This window comes from Falco biarmicus, chromosome 3, assembly GCF_023638135.1.
Source record: "Falco biarmicus isolate bFalBia1 chromosome 3, bFalBia1.pri, whole genome shotgun sequence".
Classification (NCBI taxonomy): Eukaryota; Metazoa; Chordata; class Aves; order Falconiformes; family Falconidae; genus Falco; species Falco biarmicus.
This window is the reverse complement of record NC_079290.1, coordinates 69,634,630-69,647,882: the sequence shown is the minus strand read 5'-3', so window position 1 is coordinate 69,647,882 and position 13,253 is coordinate 69,634,630. Positions and strand designations below refer to the sequence as shown.

General features: G+C 42.6%; 1 protein-coding gene and 1 long non-coding RNA gene across 10 annotated transcripts in view; one reads left to right on the top strand and one right to left on the bottom strand.

Moving 5' to 3' along the window:
- Positions 1-7,543, bottom strand: part of ZNF236 (zinc finger protein 236) — a 93,071-nt gene extending 85,528 nt beyond the window's left edge. For 6 of the 8 annotated variants that reach the window (XR_008820668.1, XM_056331026.1, XM_056331029.1 and 3 more), the window contains exon 1: positions 7,303-7,543. Coding sequence is in view for 6 of the 8 variants with exons in the window: in XM_056331026.1 (XP_056187001.1) it covers positions 7,303-7,543 (241 nt within the window). In the remaining 2 variants the exon portion in view is untranslated. Of the gene's footprint in view, positions 1-6,980; positions 7,055-7,097; positions 7,221-7,302 lie in introns of those variants that run through there. The other 2 variants (XM_056331031.1, XM_056331030.1) reach the window with 2 other exon arrangements.
- LOC130145749 (uncharacterized) lies at positions 6,979-8,174 on the top strand. 2 transcript variants are annotated; one of them, XR_008820670.1, is made up of 2 exons: positions 6,979-7,121; positions 7,981-8,174. It is a non-coding gene; the product is annotated as an uncharacterized LOC130145749 (long non-coding RNA). The 2 variants fall into 2 exon arrangements; XR_008820669.1 differs by lacking the exon at positions 6,979-7,121 and adding an exon at positions 7,510-7,596.
- Positions 8,175-13,253: the final 5,079 nt, after the last annotated feature.

Sequence of the window (13,253 nt, the reverse complement as noted above, 5' to 3'; positions counted from 1 at the left end):
GAATTCATGGATGAAAACTTGTCACTGAAGTTAAATGGCAGCTGGCAAGTCTAGGGACAGAAGGGTCTGACCCTATCAAAACCTATTTACTAATTTATGAGTGGAAAGTGGTAGGACAAGAGAAAAAAAAAAAAAAAGATGGCAATACTGATGTTTTCTCATACTACAGTTGGAGTCATGGAACACAAATTACAATGAATCATTAAAACATTTTGCTTAGTTCTGCAACCATAGAAGAATCAGGTTAGTTTAACTCAGCACTCTCACCAAACAAAAACAGCAGTCACTCCTCATGACTTCTCATGAGAGCAGCAGGGCAAAGACTCAGCTCTCAGTCCACATTATCAGACCAAAATCCAAAAATCAGTCGAGACTTGCTCATATAAGACAAGTACTTTTATTACATTTCGGTCAATATCCAATCTGCAATTTAAAGTGGCACCAGTCCAGACACTTAGCTTCCAGGAGCACACTGCTGGAATGGATGTCCAGGTGCCAGTTGCTCAGCATCTGCCAACACAAAGCAGGCGTACTACTTTCACTACCACAGATGACTCCAGAAGTGGCACAGCCACACTGATACACTGCAGGCAGCAGAGAAGCCTGACAGGACAGAGAACTGATAGCTCCACTGTAGCTGGTTAGATGCTAAATAGACTGTACTGGGTCTGGCTGGGATGGAGTTAACTTCGCAGCAGCCCCTATGGCGCTCTGTTTTAAATTTGTGACTAAAACAATGCCAATAACACACCAATGTTTACCTATCGTGGTGTTTGTACAGTGTGAAGGCCACCTCTGTTTCTCACTCTGACACCACAATGAGTAGCCTGAGGGTGGGAGAGAGGCTGGAGGGGACAGCTGACAGGAATTAACCACAGGGATATTCTATGCCATACATCATGCTCAGCAATACAAACTTGGAGGTGGTCTTTCTGAGGTAGTCTTTGCTCAGAGACTGACTGGGTATCAGCCTGCTTATGAGAGGTGGTGCATGTTTCCCTTTGTACCAGCTGATTGGGAGTTTTTGCTGGTTTTGTTTGGGTTTGTTGTTCTTTTTTACTTTCTCCCTTCGTTGATTAAACTGTCTTCATCTCAACCCGCAAGGTTTTTCTTGCTTTTGCTACTCCAGTTCCTCCTCCCACCCTACTGCAGAAGGAAGTGAGCAAGGGGCTGGAGAGTGCTTAACTGCTGGCCAGTGTCAACGCACCACATAGATATACCATCCACATCACCCCCATCTACACAGGTAACTTCAAATTTGTATTTCCTTAACCAACTCTGATAGCTTCATCTGACATTCGGGTAAATAATGCTGTATCTATTGCTAAATATTCCCAAACAGGAGTTACACTTCTTTGACAGCTGCATATGAATATACTAAACTAGCTTTTTTCAGCTGTTTGTTTTTACACGACTTGGATGTCCCATGCTTGCGACCTCAACCTTTACTTACCCAAGCCCAGCCACTACAAAATCAACAGAAACTTCAGAATGAACTAAATGATTTCCTACATGATCTTCCCGCTCCCCAAGAGGGAACACAATCTCACTACAGCAGAAAAACTCAAAGGAAAAAGACATGAGAGGTCTCCAATAGAAATTTAATTATAACTGGAAGAACTTAATATATAGGAATTAATGAGGTATGAAGGTATGAGCACAACTGTAATAGGGAATAAAATAATGAGGACCTGCAAGTGGCAGAAAGCTAAGGAGAAGGGACAAAACAAGGGCTGAAGTTATCACACAGCCAGAACTTAAACCAAGTTATTTAACTCCACAATTTACTGGGGAAAAGTCATAAACAAATTCCAAGTATAGTGACTGTAATATGGAATTAAAAGTATGCCAGTGCAATCAAAGTCTATCTTCTACTCACTGAGACCCAACATAATCCTCATACATGAAATTACATTTTGTTACTGCAAAACAGTGAGATGACCAAACAGAACTGTCACTTTTAAAACCTAAAGATTATCTTTTCTAAGGCAAAAGTTTGAGCAGTTTGTCCCTCCTATATGTTTTTAAAAGGAATTGCCTATACCTATTGTATTCAAATGGTTTAGCCCACACCACAGAAGCAGTACACCACCTCTTCATTCTTGCCTGCATGACATCACTCACCTATTCCTCTCGTCAGAGGTCACTATAGAAAATCATAGTGCACAGCTACTAAAATTATCTACATAATATAAATTCAGGAAATACTTAACCAGGGAGTTCAAGTTGCATTCTTCTTCAATAGAATATTGGAATGTAAAGCCTCAGAACTGACTTTCCCCTAATTCAATATACCCACACCTTAACTAATGCTAGAGGACTGACATGACAGGCAGCAAACAAAATACAGCCAGCTCCGCAGAGGCAGACTTAAAGCTACATCACTTTCTCTGCATTTCTTATATTTATTTAATATTTACCACTCTTCATATGGGACTTCTGTTAAAATTCAGACCCTCTGAAAGTAAAAATACTCAAGTTTTAACTGCACTCACAAAGGAATTCAGTTTATACGTGTAAAAGTAGCCTTTCCGTTTAAATACAGGACATATACTCTAGGCTTAAAAACTGCTTCAGGACACCCCGCAAGTATTTCACTTTGCTGTTCAAAGAATTCCTCTTTTGCTATTTGAAAATGATCAGACAGTTGTAGAAGTCAAATTTGCTCATTTTATGTTGCTGCTACTCAGTGACAAGCAGCACTGGTACAAATGGAAAGGACTTTTACGATCAGGAAGGAAAATTTAGGGGAAGAAAAGAAGAATGATTGTGCAAGACAGTAACAGAGTCCTCAAAATCCTTCTCCTACACCTGAAATAACAGACATAGCAAAGCAGTGACTACCCATGCATGCATGGTAACAACTAGACCTTTATTGGGACAAAATGGAAACTCACAAATTAGCAGAAAGAACCAGTGACAAAGTCTCAAGTTTTCACCTAAGTTTTCACAGGACCTAGCCATAAGCACTCAAAATATTACTCTGTATCTATAACAAATATGTCTTCAAACATAGTCTTTTCATTAGCTAAGTGAACAGTAAAAGCCTGGTATTTATTTCAATTCCAACTTAATAGCAACTCTTCATTGCTAAATTCTAATTGAAACAAGGAGTTGAGTAAGATATTTCAAAATCACACCCTTACAATATAGGCCTACCATATTTTTAAAAAATTTTCTCACTGCAAAATCATATAGCACCTTCCAAAATACTTGTGTGTTTCACGGCTTTTTCTTTTCAATTTTCAGGCACTTCTGTCAAGCTCCTAAAATATTTAAAACAAGAATCTTCTATTACACTAATATCTTAAAAAAAACACACAAAGAATGTTTTATGCAAAGTCAGTAAAACTAAAAGTAAAGGTAACAGTTTGAGGGATTGTCTTGCTAACATATCCAAGCTTAAATGAGAGAATAACTATGTTCAGAAAGGGACATGACAAAACACATACCAGTATAAATAGAACACAATAAATGTCCCTCTGCATGTTTTCTTTGTGCTGCCTTAGCTGCACAATAGCAGTGGAAATCACTTTCTAGTGTTTTAGAGACTCCTAAGGAACAGAGTAAACAGAACTGCCCCTCAGCCAGTGATTCTCAAATGAATGCTGGCAACAATGCACAGCAGACTACAGAAGATTCATATGGCCTAAAACTCTGGCAGTTCAAATACTGTAACGCAAGTTACTTAGAATCACAGCAGCCAGACTGGAAACGCTGAAGCCACACACGAATAATTCTTTTTTAACTTCCTTTCAGGTTAGAGGCTATGTCATGAAAACCTGTGTAACTGTGTTATTAGTGTGTTAACACCAATTATGTGTTAAGAGCTGCTTTTCCTTTTCTTTCTTTAAAAACATCTGGAGTAGCATTTTTTTTAATGCATTCTTCTTGCTTCATATATATTCAAGGTCTCACCCTGAAATTTTCCAAAAGACAAGAGCTAAAGACCTACCACACCTCTGTAAAATGATCTGATATACAACCACTGCTAAGCAGCCAGAACAAGAATCAAGGAGCAGCAAAACCCCAAATCACAGAAGATTAGCTTTTTCAAGCTTTTTGAGACTCATACCCCATACTTCATCCACCTCAAAGGAGAATCACAGAATGATGGGAAGGTTGGAAGGGACTTCTGAAGGTCACTTTGTCCAACCCCTCTGCTCAAGCAGAGCCACCTAGAGCCAGCTGCCCAGGATTGCATACAGATGGGTTTTTATTACCTCTACAGAAGGAAACTCCAGAAGTTCCCTGTGTAACCAATGCCAGTGCTCAGTCACCCCCACAGTAAAAAAAAGTGTTTCCTTATGCCCACGCAGAGTCTCCTGTGTTTCAGTTTGTGCCCACCAGAGAGGTCAATTTGAACAGTTCAAATTTTAAAAAGAGAGATAATTGCAAGATGGTTTTGGGAAAACACTACCAATGCAAAAAAAATTCTCTTAGAATAGCAGCCATTGAGGCCAAGACATTGTTTTGACTATTGCCATCTAGAGTTCAGTTTTTTAACATGCAAGGTGGTGAAAGTCATCTAAGGAACCTGCACAACAAAACATTGCCAATTCACCTGTATTTTCTTCCAAATAAAGCTGTATTACCATAAACATACAGACTGTACAATTACAGAGAGCAACACTTCTCTTTCATGAAAGCCATTAGCGTGCAGGGTTGTAGGAATCCTGGAGACCTGAAAAGGCACAAAACCTAAAACCATACCATTTCCTAAGCAAAGGATATGAAATTTATTTTTGTGTGAACAGCTATTTTCTAAATAAAATTCCTCCTGCTAAAAGTGAACCCTGTGGAATTCAAGTTTTCAAAGTCTGTCAGCCTGTATATGAATGGGACAAACAGCCAACTGTCCTGAGACCATAAATTTCCCAGAGTCAAGTTGTCCTGCTCAGCCAGAACTTCTTGATTCATGACCTTCTTTTAGCCACATGTAAGTGTAGAAGAAAGAGTGACACTCGCCAACACTGACTTTGCTGCTTTTCTGAACTGCTGAAATCTCAAGGACTAGACTCTAGAACCCACAGTATTTGCTTACACAGGGCAGAATCCTTGCAGCTGCAGACTGCAGAAATCTCTGAATCCCTGCAGTAGCCCTACACCCTGTAATTGTAAACTGCTGTCTGTTTCATGGAGGTAGCTTGACTGCAATTTCATAAGTTAACAAATTTATTTTTAAAAAACTTTAAAATTTTAAATACATGAAAAATACGAACAAACTTACAGTAAATTCTGTCAGCCACACCTCACCATAGGAAGGGTCTAAGATCACTGTCCAACTATAAGCACTAGGGATGTGGCTACTAGACATGTTTTCTGGACAGCTTATCTCTTGATCTTTTTCTCATTCATACATCGTGCCATTATTACAGGTGCTTACACACATATGATACATGTGTACCCTTGCAAGAACTACTAGAGAATTAAGTAGAGATTTAAAAAAAAAAAAACCCTCAGCTACCAAAACTGGTAATAGCCAAAGCTCTTTGGGTTATATACTTAATACCTGGTGGTCAAAAGCTGAGATCAATGGCTCCAAAAGCAAAACAAACCAACCAAACAAAAAAACCCAATAAAAACTTCTGGTAGGAAACTATGGCCCATTTGGCTTTCCCTACCGGAGAAAACATTTTACCCGACTTCCCAACACTCATTTAACAGTACAGGTTTGGGGGGTTTCGTGGGGTTTTTTTTTGGCCTGCCAAGACATTTCAATTCTACAAAAAGTATTAGACAGAAGACTCATCAACACATTCCTCTTCAAGAGCCAGAAAACCAGATATTCTAAATATATACTGAAAATATTAATTAGTTGTGTTTTCATGACTGAAATAACCGTGGTATTTTTAGGAATAGTGTTTTAGGAAATCTCTCCCCATTCTATCTGTTACAAAGAATCCACTGCTACATGCTTGCACTGAAAGTCATTGATGAGGCTTTCAGGTCTACCCAAAACACGCGATTTTTGCAGTTTGTGGGCTTTATTCAGATACTACTCACGGATTGCCAGTAACATCAGCAGGAATGTACACAAAAGAGCCACAAAACTCACTCACTTCAAACTGCTGTCAAATAAACCAAAGCCCAGCAAAGCAACGCTGCCCTATAGTATTTTCTAGTCATGAAACGACGCTAAAATGCAAGCAAAAATTTGAAGTGTGAGACAGACTCATACATGCTTGGGAAAGAAACCCAGCTCTTTCATATATATATATATATATACACTCACAAAGAAAACGACTACAAGGGTGCCTTTTAAAGCCTCAAACAAAGCAAGCCCTTCGTCTTGTAATCTGAGAGATGGAAGAGTTGGGTCTTAATTTCACTCGTTTAGCACCCTTTATTGGAAGCTCTCATTAATTTGGCCAGGGGGGAGGGAGGCAGTGCGAGGGGAAGGGGAAAAGCGGCGGAAGGACTCGGCAGCCTTCCTGTCCTGCCCGCCGCCAGCCTGCCCGGGCTCTTCCTCCAGCCCGCACCAGCTCCAGCCGGCCCGGCGCCAGAACCGCGCTGGCGGCGCCCGCACCGCGGCCGGAGGCGGCAGGCAAGGCCGCTGGCCCGGGCCGAGAGACCCCTCTCCGCCGGCCCGCGACGGGGCCGCAAGCGAAGGCAAGCGGCCGCGCCGCGACCAGTTCCGCCCGCACGCTCTGCGGGCGAGGGGCCATGAGAGCCGCCGCCGCCGCTCGCCCAGGGGGAGGCGAGGGGCTGCAGGCAGAGGCTGCGGGGCTCGGCGGCCAGCCTGCCTCCCGCGCCGTGTGGGGCGGCGGAGCGGCCCGCTCGGTATCATTCCGCAGGGCCGGGCCAGGCTCCCTCCCCTCCCCTCCGCCCTCTCGCCTATACACTCACACAATAGACCCGGCCTTCCTCCCCCATATCCGGGGACTATATGCGGAGACCGCGGAGGCTTTTCGCCTTCTCGCGGCTCCCGCACTTCCACCCCCGGGCGCGTATCGCGCTCGCCCGGCCGCGCAGTTTACCTGACTCGGTGCCGGCCTTGCTACTCTCCCTGCTGGGTTTGGGAGGCCGCCCCCTCGGCATGGCTGCCCCCTCCCTCCCCCCCCCCCCCCCCCCCCAGCGCGCACACACACACACACTTGGCAACGGCGGAGGAAGCGGCGGTTGGTGAAGGGGTGACGAGGGGGCGGGGACGAGAGAGCGAACCCGGCCCTATACACGGGCCGCCACGGGCTCGGCGCTGCGGGAGCGCAGCAGGCGGGGGCTGGCGCAGGCGCACACGGGCCCACCGGGGCAGGGAAGGGGGCGGGGGGAGAAGAGCGAGCGGGGAAGAGGCAAACTCACGGCAGGGCCAGGCGGCGCAGGCGCACTGAGCGCACACCGCCGCCGCGGGCGGGGGGCGCACGGCGGCCCGGCGGGGGGGCGGAGGGGCGGTGGCAGGGCCGCTCGGCTGCGCATGCGCCGGGAGCCGCGCCGGGGGGCCCTGCGCGTGCCTGCGTGCCCCGGGCGGCGGCTGGCACGTACGGGCAGGGCGGCGCATGCGCCGCGCAGCGGGCAGCGGGCGGGGCCGGGCGCGGGGGGTCATGGCGGGGGTGGGGTAACGCCTGGCCCGGCCGAGCTTGTTGGCTGCGGGGGCCGGTATGGCGGGGCTGGTACGGTGGGGCTGCGCCGTGTCGCTGCGGCAGGGGGGCTGGCGTAGAAACAGGCGGGGCGGCCTCGGGCCGGGCAGGGCCTCAGCCGCGCCCCGGTCCCTGGGGGCGATCGTTCCCTGCCTTCCCTTCCGGCGCCCCCCGTGCGTGCCGCCTCTCGCCTGAGCCGTGCAGGACGTGGGCGCGGGGCTCGCCAGCCCCCGGGCGGCCTTTGCCCGCCGCGCCGGGCCCCCTGAGCCCTGCCGCCCGCGCCGCCTGCTGCCGGGGGGGGGGATCCCGAGGAGGTGCTAAAAGACCACTGCGTCGTTTGACAGCAATTTCGGGGTATTATAAGCCGTAATGTTTAGTTCTGCCACCTGTGATTTGTGTGCAGGGGAAGCGTGCCCTCTGGGAAAGGATCGGTAAAGATGGAGATGTGTTTATTGATAGCTTGTTCCAGCGCTTCATGGCTTTCATCGCCTCCCGAGACGCTGCTGTATGTCATCTTGGAATTCATAGGCTTCAGCCTCTGAGATGAGATTTTTATTACACCTCTTTCTTGCTAAATAAAACCTCTAATACAAAACACTCGTTTTTGATGGGTGACTTGATGATTCTTTTTTCATAACCTCAGTAGTTTGGCCTGTTTAAGATTCTAAAGTGTTTTCAGAGTTACATTTTCTTTCTGCGTCTTTTAATTTTTTAATTTTAAAATTTAATTTTTTTAATTTTAAAAAAGGGTCTATTTCTATACAAAGGGAACTGCTATAAGAATACTGCCTACGGTGATGAAACTACCTACCTACTTCCCATTGAGCCTGGTTGCTGAACTGTTAACAATGTTCAAGTTATTGCTTTCCTGGATATCCCTTTTCTTCTCCCCTTATCCAATATGGCCAGCATCTGGCTGTATTCTTTATTTCTGGCCAGTTCTGTTTTGTTTATTATATACTGTTTCAGTAGCCTGTATTAAAATGGTATTATTAAAATTGCGATGTAGCCATAGTTAAGCAAGCTGGATGACCCTGTCCTTCGTTACGTTTATTACTTAAAAGTCCCTTTCTGCAGTCTCTGCAAATATTATTAAGCAGGTACTTCAGAACACTGATAAAAAAAAAAATACGGCAGGCTGGGTACAGATACTTGTAAACTATAGTAGCAAAACATTACTTAATAGTTTTCTCATCATTGAATGTTAATTGTCACTTAGTTAATTCATTTATCTTGTTCTGTTACACGTGTGGAGCTACTTTTTTTATCAGTTCCAAGTTAAATGCCTTTCAGATACCTAATTAAATTACATCTGAAAACTTGCCTTTAGCTACTGAATTTAATCATATCCAAGAATGAAATCAGGCTTTTGGAATGCAAGGTTTCATTTCTTCCTGAAGGCTACGGTTGGGTAAGCAATGTGTAGATGATTTCTTATTCTATCTCCTAGTAAAAAGTGTAGTGCATTTAATTTTCTCTGCAGAAGTGCAGCACCGGAGCATAAATACAGAAAGGAGGACTGAGGCTGCTGTGATCCTCGCCTGGAGCTCCTGCGAGCTCACTAGAGCCCAGCTACAGGCAGGGAAAAGGCAAAGAACAGCAGTGGCCTCTGGTGGTTATACGCTAGTTCTGTGCTGAAAATTAAAGTTGCCAGTTCTCAGCAGTGAACGACAACCTACAAGTACATGAGAGAAGGTGGCAGCTGTTCAGATGGTTTCAGTTTAGACCCTAGGGAGAGGACTCAAAACCAAAGAACCCCAACCAAATCAGTATCTAGAAAAACTTTGCAGAACCATGTTATTTTAACTACTTCTGATTTTGTCCTAACTTTGTTAGCAGTATTATCTGTATTATCATTTTTTTGAGGTGCTGCTTCTGCTTTATGATTAAGGACTTTGAATGTTGAGGTTTGCTTCAGTTTTGAAAAAAACTGATGTACATTTTACAGGACTGTAAGTGGGATTGTATGTGCAGGCAACTTTGATGGTAATGAAAATTGCACCTCATTTTTCAAGTCTAATGCAAAAGCCAACTTTTATTTGTGTTTTAGCTTTTCAATATTATTGTTCCCTGCATGCCTTTCAGTGTTCGGCAGCAATACATGGCAGTCTTAGTTCATTTTATACTGCAAAAGTCTGTGCATCATCTGTTTCAAATTTATGTGACATGTTTGTCGCCTATCAGTCTTCTAACACTTCTGCATCACTCTCTCATTCTGTACAAAACTGGTTCTGCATAAAAGTAGAAAAGACATCATATTTTGCTTCAGATCCTCAAGGAGCCTGTGGTACTGGGAGACGAATAACAGTTTATCAAGAGTATGTGGAATAAATGTTGAAGAGCATATAAAAATAACTTTTTCTTAATAAGGAAGCCCAGTGGTAAATCATATGCTCAAAATACTGTCTTACTTTACAGCCATTTTCAGTCTAGTGAAGCTGTTTAATATCTGTGTAATTCCCCTTCTTTGTCTATGTGATTGACATATTTTTCACCTGCATGTTGCAGCTCCTGGAAGAAAGGCACTGCAAGCATACCTAAACCCGTTGCTCTACTTGTTAGTGAACCCATTGTCTGCATTTGCAGAGATACTGATATTTCAAAATGATTTGTTGTATTTTTTAAATAATAACCTATTACAGTCTTTCTCTAAAGTCTCCGGCATTACTCTAGAGGTGCTACGCAGGAAAATTCTCCGTTTTGGGGTGTGCCCTAGCATTGCAACCCAGTGCCTCCTCAGGTGAGACCCTAGCAGACCATTACTCATGCTCTGCTGTTCATGCAAAGGAAACGTGGGTCTGTTTCCCAGATGGAATCAGTAATGTAATACAGAGTGCTAGATGGTTGGCCTTTAACTCCTTCTATCATTAATTTTATTTAGTATCAGTAACTTCTAGGAAGAAAAGTAGCTATAGCGTCAGCCCTTAAAATATGCAGTGTTAAAAGTTATGCTTGTTTTTTATCTACAGATGAATAATATAGCAACAGGGAGGGTAAGGTTCACATAATGCCACAGAACAAATTGAAATCTAGGCTTTACTACCAGCTAGTGGTACTAGATGTGCTACTGAATTTCAAGGCAAATTAGTGAAATCTGGTGAACCATTTCAGTAAAGCTACTTACTAAGTAGGGTACTATTTACTGTTACAGTTGTCAGACCCTTACTGTTGTAAGATACTATTTTTAGTTGCATATGTCTTTGCCACACTTGAACTGTTTGGACTAAAATTCCCATGCCAGCTGTCTAACTAGTTTGGATTTGGTTGATATGAACAGACTGCTTCTATTTGTCAGATTATGTCTCAACCTTTTTTCAACCTTTTTTTTTTTTTTTTTTAAGAGGGCACATAAAATTATTTGCTGCATTCAACCAGCAAAACCAGTGATTGAAAATTTTGATGATAGCATGAATTTTTAGTCGGGATGAATCCATTACTCTCTCCAATAAAACTTCAAATTTATCCTTTTTATGTGTTTTAAAGAATTCATGAGAATGTGCTCAATAATTTTTTTCCTCACCCCCCCTTTTCATTTTAAGGAACTGGGTCATGTAACAGCTCTCTGTCCATGTTTTCCAAGCTGGGTCAGTTAAACCCATAGGTGTGTAGTACTCCAGGTTGGCAAATCCCTCCACGATTTCCTTAAAATAATGACATTTAAATAAGTATAATGACATTTGAATTCTCGTATTTTAGCTCTTGCATGTCTGAATGCTTGTGAACTGGAAACAAACATACTTCTAATGAATGTATTTTTGTACCATGGTTTGACTTTAGGCAACGGCATTTTAAGAAAAAAAACATCACAATTTTCCAGCATGATGGAAATACTGATATAACAAAGTAGATCTGTGTTCAGCCAGAGGTGAAAGAAATAAAGGACATCACTATACCATACATACACAGTACAGCTGGGCCTCTATAGAAGGGTGTTTTGATAGCTATACCAGCACATTGGCCTACTGTAGGCACAAAACCACAAATACACTTAGAACTTGACTTATACCTGTTGCCAAAATGAAATAAGTTGTACCAGAAAGAGCAACTGTATGCTTATAGGACATAACCTGAACTAGACCCTGCAGTAATGTGGAATTGTCAATAAAAGCAGCAGTTCTCTCTCACATTACTATAATAGCAAAAGCTAGAATAGACCTGTTGCCTATTTAGCATGTATGCAATTGTTAAAATTATATGCTGTGGGAACTGCAGTATACATTTTGTATGAAGGATTTCACTAAAGTAGTAGTTTTCCAATGTTAATATATTAATTTCCAGGGAAAGATACATGTTTTCTGCTTTGTTGGATTGGTTTGTTCATTTATTAAAGAAAGGGTGCCTCCTGTTCTTTCTTGATTTGCTTTTGTGCAGCTAAAGGACTTAGGTTTCCAGCCCTGACAGATAGCTTGCTTCTAAAGATGCTATTCCAGTGGAAAACAGTACTTTAGTGAAAAACTAATACTCTGTAAAAATCTAATATTTACACTTGTTACAAAAAGCATTTAATGAAAATTGAAAAGGTAAATTAAAATACTTGGTAGCCACTTGAATAATACCCATCAAATTCTCATTGGCAGCCATAAGGCTGCATGTATAGTTCAGTATTTTAGGAGAAAATTCAGCATAGTAAGGTAGTAAACTGGTGTACTATAGTATATTGAGATAGTACGACTGTATTAAAGGTGAAATCTTTGTGTATTTTGAGACCAAGATGGCTACTCCAAGAACAACACTGAGTCTAGCAGCTTCTTTTAATATATGCTACTGAACTTGGTATGTCACGTCTGTGAGATTTTCCCCTGCTACCAGCTAGGCCCTAACTCAAACGGATCATCTTACGGATAGAAATCACATTTGTTGTCAGTGTTGGAGTTCTAATTGGATTGCTATGAATTCCTACAAAACTGTTACTGAGGTTGGCTCCTACACTGGGATTTAAAGGCTCATTCCACTTTTGAAACTGAACACAGATATCCCAATTTTCTTGTGCAGCTTTCCTAAATATACAGTAATTTCTATCACATTGATCAGTCTGAGGCTCTATGATTAGAGCTGTGTCTTTTCTATTGCATTTGATTCTCCCATTTTTCTTCTGTGTCTGTAATGTATACCCTGTGGTGCAGGTACTCCACAGCTGAACTGTATTTTGTTTGCGGATGTAACATGCCTGGCAGACGTTCCAGTTGTTCACATACAACCTGCTAATCTTCCAGCAGCTTTGCTGCAGGGATGCTGTAGTGTATTATCTGCAAAACAGTATGGGGTGTTGGGTTTGCTTTGCGTTTGAATCTGTTTAAATCACTTGTCAGAAATTTACTCTAATAAAGTTTCATGATTTCTTCTAGTGAGGTTAGTTTCTGTGTTGTCTGTACTACTTGAAATTGCAGTTTCTGAGCTTTCTCTGTATGTTTTCTTTGTGCATCCTTTTTTTGGGGTTATTACATGATCCTTCTGTTTTTATGATCATACATTGTATAATTTTAATCTGTCTTTCTATGGTTGCAATTTTGCTCTCTATTGTCAAGTAATAATACAGGAGTCTTCATAATCTACTAGGTTCACTGATGCCTTACTGTTGTATTTGGCATTTAATTTCCTGATTGTATGCTGCCTTGTCTTGGTGTCTTACAATAGGCTGAGATTTTTTTTCTGGTTTATGTTGCCTTTTTTTTCCCC